General features: G+C 36.8%; 1 protein-coding gene across 13 annotated transcripts in view; it reads left to right on the top strand.

Annotated features, from left to right (window-relative positions):
- The window catches only part of UBR5 (ubiquitin protein ligase E3 component n-recognin 5), a 149,805-nt gene extending 131,209 nt beyond the window's left edge, over positions 1–18,596 (top strand). For 9 of the 13 annotated variants that reach the window (XM_021089030.2, XM_021089031.2, XM_021089036.2 and 6 more), the window contains 12 exons: positions 292–535; positions 2,354–2,465; positions 3,070–3,214; positions 4,119–4,249; positions 5,587–5,647; positions 8,262–8,437; positions 8,666–8,750; positions 9,970–10,125; positions 10,492–10,605; positions 12,309–12,453; positions 13,760–13,845; positions 16,326–18,596. In XM_021089030.2, coding sequence (XP_020944689.1) covers positions 292–535; positions 2,354–2,465; positions 3,070–3,214; positions 4,119–4,249; positions 5,587–5,647; positions 8,262–8,437; positions 8,666–8,750; positions 9,970–10,125; positions 10,492–10,605; positions 12,309–12,453; positions 13,760–13,845; positions 16,326–16,538 — 1,668 coding nt within the window. In that variant the 3' untranslated portion in view covers positions 16,539–18,596. The remainder of the gene's footprint in view (positions 1–291; positions 536–2,353; positions 2,466–3,069; positions 3,215–4,118; positions 4,250–5,586; positions 5,648–8,261; positions 8,438–8,665; positions 8,751–9,969; positions 10,126–10,491; positions 10,606–12,308; positions 12,454–13,759; positions 13,846–16,325) is intronic. The other 4 variants (XM_085021954.1, XM_085021955.1, XM_085021957.1 and 1 more) reach the window with 2 other exon arrangements.
- Positions 18,597–19,830: the final 1,234 nt, after the last annotated feature.

Raw genomic sequence — 19,830 nt, forward strand, 5'->3', positions numbered from 1 at the left:
TACTTGCAATTTATCCTGCTATATTCCCCAACCAGATAAACTGCTGTTTTCTAGTAGACCTTTTAAGAAAATGTTAGAATTGAGCTAAATTTCATTATCCTGATTTAATGTAAGATATTCTTGTATGATTTAGAGTATTATTTGAACTACGTAAGCTTTTGAGAAGCCAAATACTTCACAGCTACTTCAACTCTCAAGGAAAGGCTAAAATTAGATTTTCAGATTTTACGTAGAAAAATTTCAAAGTGGTTTCCAACACTGAATTTACTGCTTTTTGGTGTGTTTTAATAGGTTGATCGAGATCGAGATCTTCTTATTCAGCAGACCATGAGGCAACTTAACAATCACTTTGGTCGAAGATGTGCAACTACACCTATGGCTGTACACAGAGTAAAAGTTACATTTAAGGATGAACCAGGAGAGGGCAGTGGTGTGGCACGAAGTTTTTATACAGCCATTGCACAGGCTTTTTTGTCAAATGAAAAACTGCCAAATCTAGATTGTATCCAAAATGCGAACAAAGGCACTCATACAAGTAAGTGCTATAGAGCCAACGAGCACATAAAAATCTTTCCTGTTCGATCAAAATAATGTGTTTAGAGTGGGAGAGCTTTAATGTATATTTACATTTTTATACTGTTTTATTCTAGATTAATAATTTCATGTTGTTTAAACTACTCTAGGAGTTCCCTGCTCAGTGGGTTAACGATCCAGCATCGTCACTGCTATGGCACGGGTTTGATCCCTGGCCTGGGAACTTCTGCATGCCTCAGGCATGGCCAAAAGAAAAAACAACCAAAAAAACCTGTTCTATTCGACAATTTAGCAGTTTCCTCTTTGCTGCCACATTAATTTTGTGATTATACTGTTGAATTTTGTATCTCAATTATAATGTTTGGGAAATGGGAGGTTTACGACCTATGGTATTATAAAAATTCAAAGAGTAGGCTGCAGGATTTCTCCAATCTATGTATTTAATTAGTACAGATACTGAGAAGAAAATATTATTCAGAGCAGTGCTTTTCAAAGTATGATTTGCAGAGTTGTCCTTAGTCCCCAGTGAGATGGAGCTTGTAACCAAATTAAATTGGCTGTGTCACTAACCTCACTGTTTAATTTAGCAAGACTTTGTTTTTTCGTAATAAGGTTTCCTATATTAACATCATGGTGCAAGCTCTCCCTCCTTGAGGATCAGCACTTTTGGGATTAGAATTCTTACCTAATTTTCAAGATTATAATTAACATGTTAAAAACCTGTGAAAACTACAAAAGCCTTAAGGAGGTGACACTGGGGATTCACGTAAGGTAGGGGCAGAAGATTGTCAGTCTTGTAGATGAACGGGTATGGTATTTGGGGGGGGGGTTTACGAGCAGAATCTTGTGTTTTACCTAGGCTGCAGGTGTATCTTATTGGGGTTCTATAAACTGCTACCATAAAAGCTGAATGAGCTCTGGAAAGAATTGAAGATGAAAAGATGGGGAGTACCCCAGCCTTTGATCGTTAGTTTTACCATTTGACTTTATAGTCCTGTAATAAAAAGAAAGTGTTAGTTGTGATGAATGAGGAAATCTGGGAAGTCATGACATTTCAGAAATAGCTTTTCTGCACACCTTTTAGGAAATCGTACCCTGTTTTTTTTTTTTTTTTTTTTTTTTTTTTTTCTTTTGTCTTTTTGCTATTTCGTGGGCCGCTCCCACGGCATATGGAGGTTCCCAGGCTAGGGGTCGAATAAGAGCTGCAGCCACCGGCCTACAGCAGAGCCACAGCAACGCGGGATCCGAAGCCGCGTCTGCAACCTACACCACAGCTCACGGCAACGCCGGATCGTTAACCCACTGAGCAAGGGCAGGGACCGAACCCGCAACCTCATGGTTCCTAGTCGGATTCATTAACCACTGCGCCACAACAGGAACTCCGCATACCCTGGTTTAAAAAAGAATAATAGCTGGGTGGCTATAATGCTTAATCCCCAAAACTAAGAATAGAGAAGATATTCAAATATGACCCTAATCATGTAAGAAATCTCAGCATTATATATGGTAAAACTAACATATCCCCAGTTGCTACATAGTACTTCACAGCTTTGACGTGACAAGGTGATAAATTCATTAATACTGAATGAACGTCTTTTACCTACCAGGTGATTCTGCAGAATCACCCCCCAACCCTCCAGGAAACCATATGGAGAATGACAGAAAGGCACTAACACAGATGCTTATTAGGAAGATGATCTTCTGTTGTCATGTTCTCATTATGTTTGTCTCATGTCCTCACATTAAGTTTAGCATTTAGAGAAGTTGCATTTACATTCATCTAAACAAAGTGTATTTCATATTTTTTTTTTTTTTCCAGGTTTAATGCAGAGATTAAGGAACAGAGGCGAGAGGGATCGGGAAAGGGAGAGAGAAAGGGAAATGAGGAGGAGTAGTGGCTTGCGGGCAGGTTCTCGGAGAGATCGGGATAGGTGAGATGATTTTGTATCTTTTATTGAATACCATCTTTTTGGGTGAATTGGAAGTAGGCCTGTAAATAAGAGTCTCAATCACTGACTTTTAGAACATGAAAGTTTTAATAATTGGATATAGGTATTTTAACTGAAATAGTCTATTATTAAAATATTCTGCTTTAAAAACCCAGGGGCAGTTGAAATTATATTGGCTTTTTATTTATCCCACTCAAGTTCCTAATTTTTTGAAATTTTTATTAACTTCCTATCATGCTTTCCCAAATTTGTTAGAGAATTTTAATTGTGGCAATTGTGTTATTTAAACCTGTTAGGATAGGTGGCATTTTACTTTTGACTAAAATGTCCACGAGTTCCAGTATTTTAAGGTCCTTTTCCCTTAGAATCAAATTAATCTAAGCATTGCAGATTTATAGATTTTCAAGTGACAAAATCTAGATAATCTTTCATTCCCATCCATTATTCTTTTGGCTTCTTTCACCCTGGTACCACAGTTGGAGCTAACTATATGCTTTGGTTTTCCAACTTCGTTACTTGTCGTGCCAGTATTTTCATTTTGCAGACAAGGGAGATGAAGTCATAAGGGCTTTTATTCATCTTTCAGGGACTTTCGAAGACAGCTTTCCATCGACACTAGGCCCTTCAGACCAGCCTCGGAAGGAAATCCTAGTGATGATCCTGATCCTCTGCCAGCACATCGTCAGGCACTCGGAGAGAGGCTTTATCCCCGTGTACAAGCGATGCAACCAGTATGTACGGTGTACTCAGCCACCTCTTAACTGGCCATGCCATTTTTGTGTTTGAATGAAGGCGGCTATTTTAAAAAGTTGTCAGCTGCTGGAAAGCCATGTGGTTGAGGACTGCAGTAAAAAGGAAGCTTAAGAGGGAAAGAAGCAACATGCGGTTTAATTTTGTGTTTATTTTCTACCTATGCCAGGTTTGCATTCTGCTTAGTAAGTTCAGTTGTGTGCTAAGGAATTATCTGTATATTATATTTATTTGCACAAATTATTGTTACTTTTTAAGTCTAACTTTATTATCAAGTTGTAGCTAGAACACATTGCAGAGTAAACTTTACTGTTGATAAGTATTGCAGGAAGATGTTATTTTGAATTTTCTGTTAGAGGTTTCTTTCATATAATACGAAACATAACCTAGTTGTGGTTTTTGTTTGTCTTTATACATAACTATATGTACGTGTTAATAAGCAAAAGAATAAGAAAACAGAGAAAACCAATTATTAGCCTTAAATATAGGCGTCTTTTTCTTTCTCCTCCCTGCTTCACTTCTTCCCTCCTTTTTTTTCCTACCCTAAATGAAACAATGTTTCTAGCTCTCAGATGAGGAAGGGAAAAAAAGGGAAATTGAATTTTTTTTTGTTTACTCATGGATATCATACGTTTACCCATGGATGTCAAAAACCATTTAAAAAGGCTTGTCAACAAATATTAAGCTAGCTTTAACAAAACCCCTAGTGCATAAAATATTAATGCCCTACCAGAGTTCTCCATAATTATGCTTCCAATTTAATAAAATACTTTCAGAAGTTTTTGTTTGTCATCCAGGTTTCTTACATTTTCTTCTGATAAAAGATTGCTGATTAGACAAGAGGTTTCAGAGTAGAGGCAAGTAACATTTGTTTGTCACTTATAGGCGTTTGCAAGTAAAATCACTGGCATGCTGTTGGAATTATCCCCAGCTCAGCTGCTGCTGCTTCTAGCAAGTGAAGATTCTCTGAGAGCAAGAGTGGATGAAGCCATGGAACTCATTATTGCACATGGACGGTAATGTATACAATTGGGGAGACATTTTAAACATAAAAACCATGCTTAGAATGTGGGTGTCATCATATCATAAACTTTATACTAAATAGTACAAGACTAAGTGATTTTTTAAGCAGTGGCTTAAAATCCATGAGTGAGACAGCCAAGTTTCCCATGTGTTCGAAGGGTAGAATTTTAGCAATGTCATTTTAGGTTCTGAAGTTTCTTTAAAAATGAACCTTCTAACTTATAAGAAATACATTTCCGTTCTCCACCCGAATACCCCTAATGATAAAGGCCAAATACGTCAGGGAATTGGGTATAATTCATGAGTTCTTAAAATGAACATGAAATTTCTTTTAGGCCACCCAATTTTAAAAATAATGCAAGTTCTTGCTTTCTATTTTGTAATGTATTTGTTTTAATATAACACTTATCTAATAGTTAAATTACTTATCCTTCTTTTCCCCAGGTGAAAGTTAAAGGAAGATATGCCATACTTATCCTATGCCCTTGTATCCTGGGGCTACTCTTAACATCCAGTATGAGACTTTGGAACATTATTTTAGATGAAAATGTCTGGATTTTTTTTTTCTCCTACTCATGATGTTGAATGAGGAACTTAGATTAGATAATAGTCCTAGAGATGGTTCAGGCTAAGCCCTGAAACTAAATAGCCACTCATCTGTGTCAACTGTTTACCTGTCTCAGAGCCTTTGAATGGTCCGAACCAAAGATGATTGCTTGAAGTTTATTTTCTTTGCTGTTACTAATTTTCATCTCAGGACTATTATGTGCTTACTGTGTCTTTATTCCTTTTCCCTGTTTCTGGAAGTATCAGCACACTGATATAGCTTAACTCATTATAGAAGAAGTTGTGAATAATGTGCATTTTTGATTAAAAAAAAGATTTTTATAAATATATGTAAGGGTTGCTAATTTAGTAGTATTTTCCGTTGACTGGCCTTATGGAATGAATTCTATATTACTTAAATATACTAGAAGAGAATTTGATTCCTATTGCGGTTGCTTTCTGAACATTTTTTGTGTTCTTTTACAATGCTCCCCCTGAGCTTAAGTTTCAGTACCCCTGTGAAGACTACACTTCTTTTGTCTTAGATTGGGTAGCCTTTAGTTCATTGGCTTGGATTAGACATACAGCATCTAGGGTTCTTGTGTATATTATGACATTTCTGCTCCTAGAACTGCATTAAGTTTTCTGAGTGTCCTAGATAATGATTTTACTTCAAAAATTTAATGTATTTATGAGTTCTTATACATGCATATGCTTTTCTTTACACTAAATTCTAGAAATTTCAGTTATCTGGAATGTGAAAGGTTTTTTTGTTTGTTTTTAGGGAAAATGGAGCTGATAGTATCCTGGATCTTGGATTATTAGACTCCTCAGAAAAGGTACAGGTAAGGGATGTTTTGTTCATGTGCTAATAATAATCACTTGGAATTTAAATTACAGAAGGGGGAATGAAAGCCATATTTATGAAGAAACTATGTGTTTATAAAAGAAGAATGCTTGATTACAGCAGAGGAAAAAATAAAGATAGGTATAAAGGTGTCATATACAGAATCAAGTAATAAGATTGCTTTAGTTAGGGCTTAGTGTAACCCCACTCACTGGCTGCCTCCAGTTGAGCACAGCCTTTAATTTAGAGATGTCTTGAATTAACAGCAGACAAGGAGAGAGGCACTGTGGATTCCTGGGGCTTGTTCCTCTGGGAAGCAGTGAGTACCAAAGATCCGGAGAAAATGTGACATATGATATAGCAGTAAGGAAGTCTTTATTTAAGTGCATGATGTATTTAATTTGTCAACTACCTGAGAATGTCAGTGCCAGCCAAGATACAATTTTACCTTTCACTGATTAAAACTAAAAACTCTGGACAAAATACAAAAAGAAACTGCTTGAGGATTCTGGAAAGTAAACAATAGCACACAGATTGGAGGGAAGTCAAAATTTAAAAAAACAACTGGTATGGCAGGAGAATAAGGCTGACCCCCTGTTACTCCATCTTAGCTAGAAGATAGCAAGTGCTTTAAGAAATAAACTAAGGGGAGTTCCCATCGTGGCGCAGCGGAAACAATCTGACTAGGAACCATGGGGTTTCGGGTTCGATCCCTGGCCTTCCTCAGTGGGTTAAGGGTCCAGCGTTGCCATGAGCTGTGGTGTAGGTCACAGATGCAGCTTAGATCCTGTATTGCTGTGGCTGTGGCATAAGCCGGCAACTGTAGCTGTGATTGGACCCCTAGCCTGGGAACCTCCATATGCCTCAGGTGAGGCCTAAAAAGCAAAAAAAAAAAAAAAAAAAAAAAAAAGATGATAATAACAATAAATAAAAATAAAAAAGAAATAAACTGGGAGTTCCCGTCGTAGTGCAGTGGTTGACGAATCCGACTAGGAACCATGAGGTTGCCGGTTCGGTCCCTGCCCTTGCTCAGTGGGTTAACGATCCGGCGTTGCCATGAGCTGTGGTGTAGGTTGCAGACGCGGCTCGGATTTCGCGTTACTGGGCTCTGGCGTAGGCCGGGGGCTACAGCTCCAATTGGACCCTTAGCCTGGGAACCTCCATATGACGTGAGAGCGGCCCAAGAAATGGCAAAAAGACAAAAAAAAAAAAAAAAAAAAAAAAAAATAAACTAAGGTATACATCACTGTCCAAGTCCCAGACTGTCCCAGTAGTGTATATGCAGGGCAGACCCAATAGTATAATTTAAAGGCTTTGGAAACAGTGGAACCACTACACACAGAAGATGACACTTCCAATCTGAACCTAGCCAGGTTGATTGCCTACCAAAGCCAGAAAACTTTCTCCATGTCGTTTTAGCAAGACTGAATTTTACAACTTAGTATTTATTCAAAATGTCCAGGATACACTCCAGAATTATTCATCATACAAAGAACCAGCAGAGACTCTCCAGTTCTCTTGGGGAAAGAATCAATAGATGCTAACCTTGAGATGACCTACTTGTTATAATTATCAAATACTTTATCTCATGTTCTATGATTTAAAGGTAAACACATTAATGAATGGGAAAGAAAGATAGAGGTTCACAACAGAGAAGCAGAAACTTTAAAAGTGAGCCTAGAAGGGAGTTCCCTTTGTGGCTCAGCAGAAACCAATCTGACTAGTATCCATGAGGATGTGGGTTCGATCCTCGGCCTCACTCAGTGCAATGTCTGAACAAAAAAAATTCACTGGATAGGTCAGTAGCAGAATGAAGGTGACAAAAGTATCAGTCAATTTGAATGTAGGTAGAAATCACCCCTTCTGAAGAGCAGAAAGCAAAGATGATAAACAACAGTTTCAGAGACCTGTTGGACCCTATCAAAAGAGCAAACATTTCATGTCATTGCTACAGGAAAATATTTGAAGAATAGCTGAAAACTTACCTACTATGGTATAAGACACAGATTTATAGATTCAAGGAGGTCAGTGAACCCTAAACAGGATAAACTGAAAGGAAACTATGTCTAGATACATAAATAAATAAGGAAGCAAAGAATAGTGCCTTACATATGGGAAAACAATGATTTGAAAGGCAGTGGATTTCTCAGGCCAGAACATTTAAAGTGCTTTTAGAATCATCAATCCAGAATTGTTTATCCAAGGAAAATGTATTTAAGGAATTAAGGTGAAAGAGTCTACCAGAGTTTCATTAAGGATTTTTTTTATTTAAAGGGACAGAGAAGTTAACAGGCACAAGCTTTGCATATCACAGTTCTGAAATGGTGAATTAAAGTTTACTTATATTTAAATGTGAATGTTGCTTTACCTATCAAATCACGTTTTTAATGATTTTAGAGAACCTGTTCACATGTTTTGTGGTTAAAAATCAATCTTGGGGAGTTCTCTTGTTGCTCAGCGAGTTTAGGATCCAGTGTTTTCACTGCAATGGCTTGCTTGGGTTGCTGCTGTGGCATAGGCTCAGTCTCTGACCTGGGAACTCCTGCATGCCATGGGTGTGGGGAAAAAAGAGTATCAGTCTTGGAACTTAATCTCTGATATCCTTTTATTAGGAAAACCGGAAACGTCATGGTTCTAGTCGAAGCGTAGTAGATATGGATTTAGATGATACAGATGATGGTGATGACAATGCCCCCTTGTTTTACCAACCGGGAAAAAGAGGATTTTACACTCCAAGGCCTGGCAAAAACACAGAAGCAAGGTTGAATTGCTTCAGAAATATTGGCAGGTAAAATAACTCTAATCTTGTATTTGAATTTTTAAAAAATTTCACTTTATGAGACTTTCTAAACCATACTAGTTTATAAAATATGCATATGCTCAACTTCATACTGATTAGAAATGAGGCTATAAAAAAATTTCTCAACATTATTGTATGTATATTATGTATGTGTGGGGCTATATGTTCTAGAATTATTTTTGAATTTAAATACTATTTCCTTGATTTTATTTTTAGGATTCTTGGACTATGTCTGTTACAGAATGAGCTATGTCCTATCACATTGAATAGACATGTGATTAAAGTGTTGCTTGGTAGGAAAGTAAGTGATTTTAATGAACCTAAGTGCTTTTATAATTGCAAAATTTTTTTAAATAAAATAACTATATATACTAGCATACTGTTTATGGCATTAACTTAATATTATAAAACATTATAATAGCCATTATAAATCATTTTTAAACATTTATCTAATGATATGGGGGAAATCTGGATACATGGAGGAGAGAGCACAGCAGAATGGGTGACACAGGTGGGTTTGGAGGGTTTGACAGACCTGGATCCTGTTGCAGACAAATCCCCTTGACATTTATGGCTTATTTCCCCATTTTATAAAATGGTAAAGAAATCACTGTAGTGCCTGGCACATAGTAAGTGCCCAGTAGACTTTAATCATTATTATTAGTTGTGGCAGGTAGCAGTGGCAAGGAAGTAGTAGTGTATTGAAAAGAACATTCCTGGTTTCAAAAATATATGTAGGATGTACATGGGGGTGTTCATGGGTAGAAGGGCCAAAGAATGGAAGAAAATACGGCACAGCATGCTTGATAATTATCTCTGGGTGACAGGATTAGCTTATTTTCTTTATGTGATTTGATAGTTGGACAGCTTGGACATTCCTTTATGATTGGGGGGAAGGAAAGCCAATTAATGCATGCACCTGCAGCATGTGGAAGTTTCCAGGCCAGGCACTGACCCATGCCCCAGCAGCAACCTGAACTGCTGCAGTGAGAACACTGGGTCCTTAACCAGTGGACCCAGTGGTCACAAGGGAACTCCAACTGCTACATTATTTCTAGTGATGCACTTCACTTCTCATACATTAAAGCTGTGGTCTGTTAATAATTTTCTTCACTCAAACCTAGTGGTGAATATTGTTTTCTGTTATTATAGCATATCATGATATATATTTTTTCCTCCTCTTTTTTTTAAAATTCTGACTTGATTGACTTCTTAAAGTGTTCCAACTCCACTCTTCTTGCGCAGAAAAAGAAGAACTGGCCTTAAAGCCCAGCAAAATAGAAATGTTGAGCTTTTAACAAGGTTTATGGGAAAGAACATGGAATCATATAGACCCAAAGTTAAATGTATTATCAGAGCCAAAGATTTATTAAAATTTTACCTCTTTAAATCAGTTATATTTAGTGGAAGATTATTATAAATATATCTTCAAATTAGATAAAATTATTTTATCTAAGGTTTTAAGATTTTAAGGTAAGATGTTTCTTTGATAATTGATTTTCATATGATAACTTTCTTAGGTCAATTGGCATGATTTTGCTTTTTTTGACCCTGTGATGTATGAGAGTTTGCGGCAACTTATACTTGCTTCTCAGAGTTCAGATGCCGATGCTGTTTTCTCAGCGATGGATTTGGCATTTGCAATTGACCTGTGTAAAGAAGAGGGTGGAGGACAGGTAAAGCAAATGTGTGATTTTGTGATTCTGGCAAGAGAATTTGGTTAGTCTGCTGTGCTTGTCACATAGAAAAACGATTTGGACAGGAACCAGGAAAGAGAAGTGCGTGCATGTGTGTGTGCGCGCACACACACACACACACACACAGAAAAGGAGATGGAGAGAAAGAGATGAAAGGAGTTAGTGAGACAGACTGAGAGCTGGAAGAGTTTATAGTTACTTAGGCCTAGAATTGTTTCTCTTAGATGCTTGTCAGATAGAGATTTGTCTTTAGATTTTAAAATTTAGGAAATTGTTTTGTGAACTGTTAACTTATAACTGCTTTGACAAAACTGCTTGTAAATGGCACTCCTAAATTTTTCATAGGTTGAACTTATCCCTAATGGTGTAAATATACCAGTCACTCCTCAGAATGTGTATGAATATGTGCGGAAATATGCTGAACACAGAATGTTGGTGGTTGCAGAACAGCCATTACATGTAAGTATTTTTCTAGAAGTTGTTACTTAATCTGAAGAGGCTGTTTGTGTCTTCTCTGGTTTAAACTAGCTCACAGCGTATTCAAATTGCTTATAAAAAGTCAAAAATTTTAAACCAAAATGAATTTATAAATTACACCTGGATCCAGACCAACTCCTTTATTTTGGGTAAAACTACTTTGAAACACCATGTAATTGTCAGAAAGTAGATTTGGTGAGTGAAAGTGGAAAGGATGCTTGTTAGACTGAAATGACTACTGTTCTGGGATCCTGCAACCATTTATATCTCTTATGACCCATTAGAAGGACTCTTAGGACTCAGAGGCAGTTGTACTCATAAGTATGGTTTATTATATAGCAAAAGGACTCTCCGAGGTGAAAAAATACATCAGATGAGAGTCTGGGGGAATTCCCGTCGTGGCACATTGGTTAACGAATCCGACTAGGAACCATGAGGTTGCCGGTTCGGTCCCTGCCCTTGCTCAGTGGGTTAACGATCCGGCGTTGCCATGAGCTGTGGTGTAGGTTGCAGACGTGGCTCGGATCCCGCGTTGCTGTGGCTCTGGCGTAGGCCAGTGGCTACAGCTCCGATTCGACCCCTAGCCTGGGAACCTCCATATGCTGCGCGAGCGGCCCAAAGAAATAGCAAAAAGACAAAAAAAAAAAAAAAAAAAAAAAAAAAGAGTCTGGAGGAATCCAGGTGCAGTCCTCTCTCTCTGGGGGCACGGTTTGTCACAAAGAACATACTTCCTCCAGCAGTGAATTACAGCAGCGTGTGTGCCGTGTTTGTGCTTTGAGAAGTGTGCTTAAGTGTCAGAGCCCAGGTTTTTTATTGGAGATCAGTCCTATAAGCAGTTCACACTCCTAGAGGAAAATCAAACGTGTTCATCATAAATCACCTTCTCTGCACAAGCAGTGTAGGCAGGAGGGTACAGCCGGATTTATCACCCTAAGCACTTAAAATCAGTTAGTAAGGTGGGAAACATTCCAAAAACCAAGTTTCCAGATGCCAGCCAAGGACCATTCCTCCTGTCAGGCTCTTCTAGAGAACAACATCAAGCCTGCTACGTTAAACCCTTTCTCCTCCTGTTGAAAAATGTTTATCGAGTGTTTCTGAGCCCTGAGCTTGGAATAATTGTGCAGCCTCTGATCATACTGTCAGGGTTCAAATCACGGCTGCAGTCCCTTTTAGGTATATGACAGTAGCAAACTCCTTTAAGTACTTTGACCTTGGTTCCCTCCTCTGCAAAATGAGGATAAGATTAAATGGATTAATATATTTAAGATGTTTAGAATAGTTCTTGGCACATGATAATACAAGATTTGGGGTTTATTTTAGGACTATTTTTTTTGTCATTATCATACCCTTCCTGGTATGTTACCAGGAAAGCAGATTTGACAGACTGAAGCTATTCTTACTTAATGACCAGCCTGTCTGTTATTAACATAATTTAAAAAAATGATAAAATCCTGATATATAACAATACAACTTCACTTTTGAACCTCTATAGCCTTTTTTCCCCTCTGCCTCTTTTTTAAATCTGTTAAAAAGAAACTCAAAACACAGAACTGTAATTTTTAGTAGTGTTTAGAATTTTTTAGTATTCTTAGGCTGCCAAAATTAGACACTGAGTTTTAGCAGTAATGCTATGTGGAAAATAAAGTACCGATAGTAATAAATAAGTAATTTTTGAAATCTTCCAGGCAATGAGAAAAGGTCTATTGGATGTGCTTCCAAAAAATTCATTAGAAGATTTAACAGCAGAAGATTTTAGGCTTTTGGTAAATGGCTGTGGTGAAGTTAATGTGCAGATGCTGATCAGTTTCACCTCTTTCAATGATGAATCAGGTATGAAATTTTGTAAATGTTTCCTTAAGGAATAAACTATACAGACAGTTTGGTCCGTTTTCTGAGTTTTGGGTTCTTAGACGTATTTACAGGGGCTTAGAAAATGCTGTATGACTCAAGTATTTTCATATATCTGTTTTAAGAGATGGTTGAACGATGACAGCTTAGCATTTGGTTCTTAATTCTTTCATTGCTAATTTTTCTAGGTTTTAAAGAATGTACAGTTTAATATGAATACAATTAAAAATTCTTTGTGGTGAGACACTGTAAAAAGGATTTTTATATATGAATTAAGAAAAAAATAAATCCCCGTGACAATTCTATTGACCTTTCCCAATTCATGGTTCTTAAACTCTAATTAATGAATTTGGCTGCCTGATGTTTACTCTGTAGAGCTGGAACCCAATCACACTTAGACATAAGGGCACACAAACACAAGAAGATGCTAGAAAGAATAATCCTAGAATAGCATTTACCATTGGTGCTTTATTTGTTGCAACTCTTTCGTTCCAAAGTCCCATGTTCTAGGAATAGACTTTTTAAGCTGTGACCATACAATAAAATATTGGAAGCTCCAGGAAATTCATCAGAGGACTATATACCTCTAGTCCAAGATTATTGTATACATGAAGGTTCTAGTTTTTTCCCCTTTATTTTTCTTGTTTTGCAAACAGCTTCAGCCAAATTATAGTAAATTAAATTTGGATAAATTCACTTGCTTTACCTTCATGCTTGGCAACATATAGAACATTGTGTAATAGTTATTGTTCTACTTTTAAACATAGTTTTCAGTTAAAACTTGTGAGGTAAGAATTTGGCTTATTTACAATCCTAAAACCTAGAAGGGGAAACACATATATCTAATGTAGATATTCCAAGTAGGATCCTCAGATCAGCATCAGCATCATCTGGAAGCTTCTCAGAAATGCAGAATCTCTGGCTTCTTTCCCCTTTCTTCCCCCAGACCTAGTGACTGAGAATCTGCATTTTAAAAAGATTCCCCCAAGTGGCTTGTAAACTCATTAAACTTTGAGAAGCACTAGTTTAAGGGCAGGAGAAGAATCTTGATTTACAGATGAGATTAAAGTCAGTGATTGTTGAGGCTGGTGGTTCATTTTCCTTGTCTTAATCATTAGGATAGACTAATGAACTATAGAGATTTCACATTATACACGTTCCTAATTTCCCATATTAAGGTTAGCTCCCCATCACGTTTTAATTTTATATCTGCTTTTATAAGAAGCAATATTAATAAAAATATAACTGATATATAGTGTGTATTTATTGAATTTGTATTCATTTGTAGGAGAAAATGCTGAGAAGCTCTTGCAGTTCAAACGCTGGTTCTGGTCAATTGTGGAAAAGATGAGCATGACAGAACGACAAGATCTTGTAAGTTTAAAGTTGAACAAAATTTGTAAAAACAAAAAAAAGTGAAAACCTTAAATACTGTGTATGGCCGCCTTTTAAGTTTGTTACTGTTGGTCATTTTAACTTTGGCTAAGGAAATTACTGAAGGTCAGAAATAAAAGGCAGTTTTGGTTTTCTGTTCTAGAACAGAACATCTGAAGTATTAGTAAAACTACAAACAGAGTGAAATACATCTTAGCTATTAATAGTACCCTTGGTCCCAAAAGATAATACCAGCTTATTATTCAGACACGTTTTCCCCCCATAGTGCTTACCTATGCTAACTGCTTCTTATCTACATCCTTAATCTTTTGGCTAGCAGCAAGCCTTTGCAGAATTCTTGAATAGTATCATAATTGCCATCTGTATACTGGGAATAGCATAGCTTAATTATGGGTACTAAGTCTATGATTTTAATCTTCTTACTTTTATTGTTAACTTAGATTCCATGACTTTTTAGTATGATAAAAGTTTATATTATCTAATTTATGATTCTATGTCCAGCCTTGAATTTGTCCAAATCAACCTGTCCATTAATCTTGAAAGGCAATCTCCTCTAGACTTTCTTGCAGAAATTTGAGGGACATTCCTTAGCTAGAAAATCAGAGATTCTCTGTATTCATATTCTTCGTAGCTCCCTGTGACATTTCCCTGTTGAATATCCTTAATTCTAGACGATTTATGGACTGTATGAAAATGATCCAATTTTTAGATATATCCCCCACAATTTCATTTGAGAAAAGGGAAATGGTTACTTGTGTGAGAAAGCACGAAACTTGAGTTTCCTATTTACCTTTAATGTTAGGGTTCCTGTCGTCAGTCTTTGGATTCAGTCTTTCCCTTAAGAAAGGGCCCCTATCAATTCTGGAAGACCTACCAAAAACAAAAATAGAAATGATTGAGTATCTAGTATGATTTCTAAGGTTACCTACGTTTATCTATTCCCGTAGTTTTCCTTTAGTGCCATTTCTAAACCAGTGCATCCTCCTCAGTCCAGTAAGTCAAGTTAAATCTCAGCATTTCTGCCTTCTACTGGAAGGGAAATTTGCTGATTATTCAGTCTTGAGAGAGAGAAAGAGGGGTGGGTGGGGGGAGTGAGGGAGACTATTTCTCTGTAACTCCTTCGTGCTTAGCAGTATATCAAAGTGTCTTTTACCCTATCTTTTTCCCTTTCCTCTTTTGGAAGGTTATGCTTCACATACTATTAAGTTTTTTCCTGATGTAGGTAAAAATATAACAGGGTTTCCTAAATAGTTCTCCCTTGAATTATTATTCCTAGGGTTATGGGGTGAGACTCCATAGTTCATTTCCCTCTTAGAGAGTCACAGTTCACAAGTAAAAGTTCTGAGAAGTCCTGTAGTATTTCTTCTCTTCTTCCAGCTTCTTGAAGGTCCAGTGATGTCATCGTCTACTCTGGTTAACCACTTTCATCTTTGGAGAAACACTTTCCAGTTGTTTTTCACGTGTAAAATGAGTAGAACGAGCCAACTTTACCTCTAGAGTAGCTTCCACCAGCCCGTTTACAGTTCTTTGAAGATTTTGTAGACCCTGACACTTAGCAGTTTTTTTCCTGCCCCCTTCTGTAGAATTCTAGATGAGATTTCTCACAAAACTATGCTTCAGGTAATAGGTCTCCTAGTCACTTGGGATATTGGATATATTTGTTTAGTTGTGCACTCAAAAATGCAAGATTGTTTTACTGTCAATGAGGAATGGTATGTAGTAATAAAAATATTTCAGAGAAGTAGGGAGTTCTGTTGTGGCGCAGCGGAAACGAATCTGACTAGGAACCACGAGGTTGCGGGTTCGGTCCCTGGCCTTGCTCAGTGGGTTAAGGATCCGGCATTGCCGTGAGCTGTGGTGTAGGTCGCAGATGTGGCTCAGATCCCGAGTTGCTGTGGCTCTGGCGTAGGCTGGTGGCTGCAGCTCTGATTAGACCCCTAGCACAGGAACCTCCATATGCCATGGGAGCGGCCCTAGAAAAGGCAAAAAGACCAAAAAACCAGAAACAAAAAAAAAAAAAGCCACCAAAAAGCCCCACACACAAAAAAAAAACTGGGTTGTTTTGCTAGTAGATAAAATGCAAAATAACTCTTTGATAACCTCTGAATTTTGAACCTGTTTTGGAGACCTTCTGCTTTATTCCCACTAAGAGATACTCTGGAATTTAGTAACTGGAAAGGCCCTTAGATAGCATTTGGCCCAACAGCCTGATGTTGCAAGATGAGAAACTGAGGCATTAAAACAGTCACTTTTCTGCATAGGTGACACCTTTTTTTCTCTTTTGACCCAGAACCTTTTCCTTTTAGTACAAGAAATAAATTTAAAACCCAGTTCAAAATAACACCCCTTCTTAGGTTTTTCTAACACAGGAATAGTGCTCTATTTAGATACTGCCAGAATTAAGGATTGAATATAAATCTGTTAAAAGCCAAACTTGTAATGATTATACTCCTATTTAGGTTTACTTTTGGACATCAAGCCCATCATTACCAGCCAGTGAAGAAGGATTTCAGCCTATGCCCTCAATCACAATAAGACCACCAGATGACCAACATCTTCCTACCGCAAACACTTGCATTTCTCGACTTTACGTCCCACTCTATTCCTCTAAACAGATTCTCAAACAGAAATTGCTACTCGCCATTAAGACCAAGAATTTTGGTTTTGTGTAGAGTATAAAAAGTGTGTATTGCTGTGTAATATTACTAGCTAATTTTGTAGATTTTTTTCCATTTGTCTATAAAAGTTTATGAAAGTTAATGCTGTCACACCCCCTGGTGGTACCTTAAAGAAATTAAATGCAAACATTCCTTGCTGAGTTTGTAGCTTAAAGGCCTAAGGAGCACTAGCGACACTTGACTATAATAGTTTGCTAGTCAACAACTTCTGGGTCTAACCCCAGCCAAAGATGACAGCAGAACAACATAATTTACACTGTGATTTATCTTTTTGCTGAGGGGAAAAACTGTAAAATGTTTGAAAATTCACTGCTGCCTTTGTGGAAAGTGTTTCAGCAAAGGTTCTTGTATAGAAGGAATAGGGAATTTCAAAATAAAAAATTAAGTATGTTCTGTGTTTTCATTTTAACTTTTTTTATGGTGTTTAATTTGTGGTTGGCTGCAATTGTGTATCATGTATATGGAACTTGTAAAAAAAAAAAGTTCTGGACATTCAGATCTTAGAGATGAAATCACTTTTACCTATAAAAACCACTTTTATTGCGGTTTGACTGCATTGAGCTCTAGGATATTAAATGATATCACTAATATTTTGCATGTAATTTGTTCATTTGAGTGAGGGCACTTTTTTGTACATATGATGGGGCCAATGCACAATACTTTATTATCACAATCAACTTTTTTTTCTTTGTAAATCCCTATTTCAGTGAGCAGTCAGTCAGGAGTACTGCACTTCAGTTCTAACCAGACATTTGTACTAAGGCATTTCAGTTATGTAAACTCAGCCTGGGCACTTTCTGATAACTGTAAAATGTTTTATAAGATCATGATTATTGAAGATACATTTTGGAAAATTTTAAATGTTCGTGAGCAGCTTAACTACTTTTGTATCTAGCCTTTTTTAAGTATCTTGTTACATTTACTTTTTTAAATAAAGAAATTACAGAAGAAATGTCAAGTAATATTGAAGAAACAATAGTTTTTATTTATGTAGTTGTACATTTTTAAACTAAGGGCAATACACTGACACGGTTATGTGCATTAAAATTTTTGATTTAAAGAACTGAACATACACATGGACTATAAGAAACAGAAGAAAGCAGTCCGCATTTTACAGTTAGCAGAGAATCCTGAATGGCACTGGCCAGGCCACCCTTTCTTTTTACATATGGGGAAGTAAAGTGTGACCCTTACTTTGGCATAGGAAGTTAACTCAATATTTAAAAACGAAGTGACAGGTTCTTTTTTGATGATCCATTAATTATGTAGCTTCGGATCAACATTTCTAAATTCTTGTGGTTTTAGTAGCTTTATTCAATGGCATAATAAGGAACACTATTTTCTTCTTCACTGTGTCTTCAGGAAAGTGACTTAAACCAGTCACTTTACATATTGAAAATGAGAAATTCTCTGGAATCTTTCCTACCTTTCAGTTCCTTTATAGGACTCCTGGCCTTTGGGATGTTTTTCATGTTCAAAGGCACTATGCTTTATTTTATATATATACACACATATAAAGTCCTTCAGAAGACTGAACCATGTGATACTCTCAGCCCTGCTGACAGTAAATACTAAAAACAAAAATGACAGTAGTGAAATTCATTGTATTACTTAAAACTTTCACAACATATGATGTATTAGATGTGTAAATTAACCAAAGATTATTTTACAAAGTGAGACATTGGTTTTTATGCCTAAATGCTATTTCTGAATAAATGAAGTAGTAATTAGATTCAGAGTTGATTTTCATCAATGTGTCTGAAAGATAAAAACTTCTATATGCACATGATGGAATTGATAAAATATTAAATGAGAACAAACTAGATATGATTAGGACATTTGAAACCCTAATTGTGAACTTATTTTTAATAGTTATTGAAAGATGAAAATATTTAAAATAATGCACAATGTCTTAAGTCTTCCTAAATCAAGATTTTGGTTAAAGTGCTTTTAGGAATATTAAAAGCAGATGAGTTTTTTTTGTTTTGCTTTGTTTTTTTAAAGTAAAGCATAAAATGGTTCTAAATGTAAAATAAAGTCATGTAAAATAAAGTTCTCTTTTGGTCTTGTTTAGTGATTAAATCTATGAAATTGAAAACAAATTTAGGAAGAGAAGACCAAGAATGAACTTTAACTAAAGGTTTTCAGACCAAGAATGAACTTTAACTAAAGGTTTTCAAAGTTTTGCTACTTTTTATTTTTTTCCTGTTAATTATCTGAGTATCAAGACTATCCATGATAAATGGCTTCCTCGGGTAAACGTGAGGATTTTAATTTTTATCTTTTGGCTGTGCCTGCAGCATGCAGAAGTTCCTGGGCCAGGGATCAAACCTGCACCATGGCAGCAACCCGAGCTGCTATAATGACAATTCCAGATCCTTAACTGGCTGTGCCACAAGGGACTCCTTGAGGATTTTTAAATAGCATAATTTCACTACTTAGTACTTGACCCTTAAGATTTCTCTCCTAAAGATAGTATTTTTGTGTATTTAGAGGTAGCCAGCAATACCTAGGTCTAAGATCTTCCCTTAAGGCAGTATTTCTTTTTTTTTTTTTTGGTCTTTTTGCTATTTCTTGGGCCGCTCCCACGGCATATGGAAGTTCCCAGGCTAGGGGTCGAATCGGAGCTGTAGCTGCCAGTCTACACCAGAGCCACAGCAACGCGGGATCCAAGCCACGTCTGCAACCTACACCACAGCTCACGGCAACGCCGGATCCTTAACCCACTGAGCAAGGGCAGGGACCGAACCGGCAACCTCATGGTTCCTAGTCGGATCCGTTAACCACTGCGCCACAACGGGAACTCCATATTTCTTAATTCTTCTATATGCATGACTTGGGGAGCTTGTTAATACAGATACCTAAGCTTTGCTCAGCCTTTCAGTCACATTCTGATTCAGTAACTCCCAAGTGGCGGACAGAAATTATTTTTAACAGCATCTCAGATGATTCTGAAATACTGCCCAAAGAGCATTCCTTTTTATTTGTGAATATAAATCCTCCTGTTGGTAAACTCCCCAGAGCTAAGTCGCTCCTACTTATAACCTATGGAAAGTACTTCTTTTAATTACCTATTCCTGGGTTAGTTCTTCCTTTTGTGCCTGGGTAGTGATTAAAAATATTTTCAGTGTTTACATTAACCCAAGTGAGTAGGCAGGGAGATTAATTCCTCTCTAAACATCATTTCATTAATGTAGAAATGTATTTAAAATGTTAATTGTTTATTCATGTCAAAACCCTTGGATTAAATACAAGCAAAGAATCTTCTGTTATATCATAAAAGTTC

The sequence above is a fragment of the Sus scrofa genome, chromosome 4 (assembly GCF_054392235.1).
Source record: "Sus scrofa isolate SSC_HxYL_T2T_F1_AM1 chromosome 4, Sscrofa_HxYL_maternal_Yorkshire_Landrace_v2.0, whole genome shotgun sequence".
NCBI lineage: Eukaryota > Metazoa > Chordata > Mammalia > Artiodactyla > Suidae > Sus > Sus scrofa.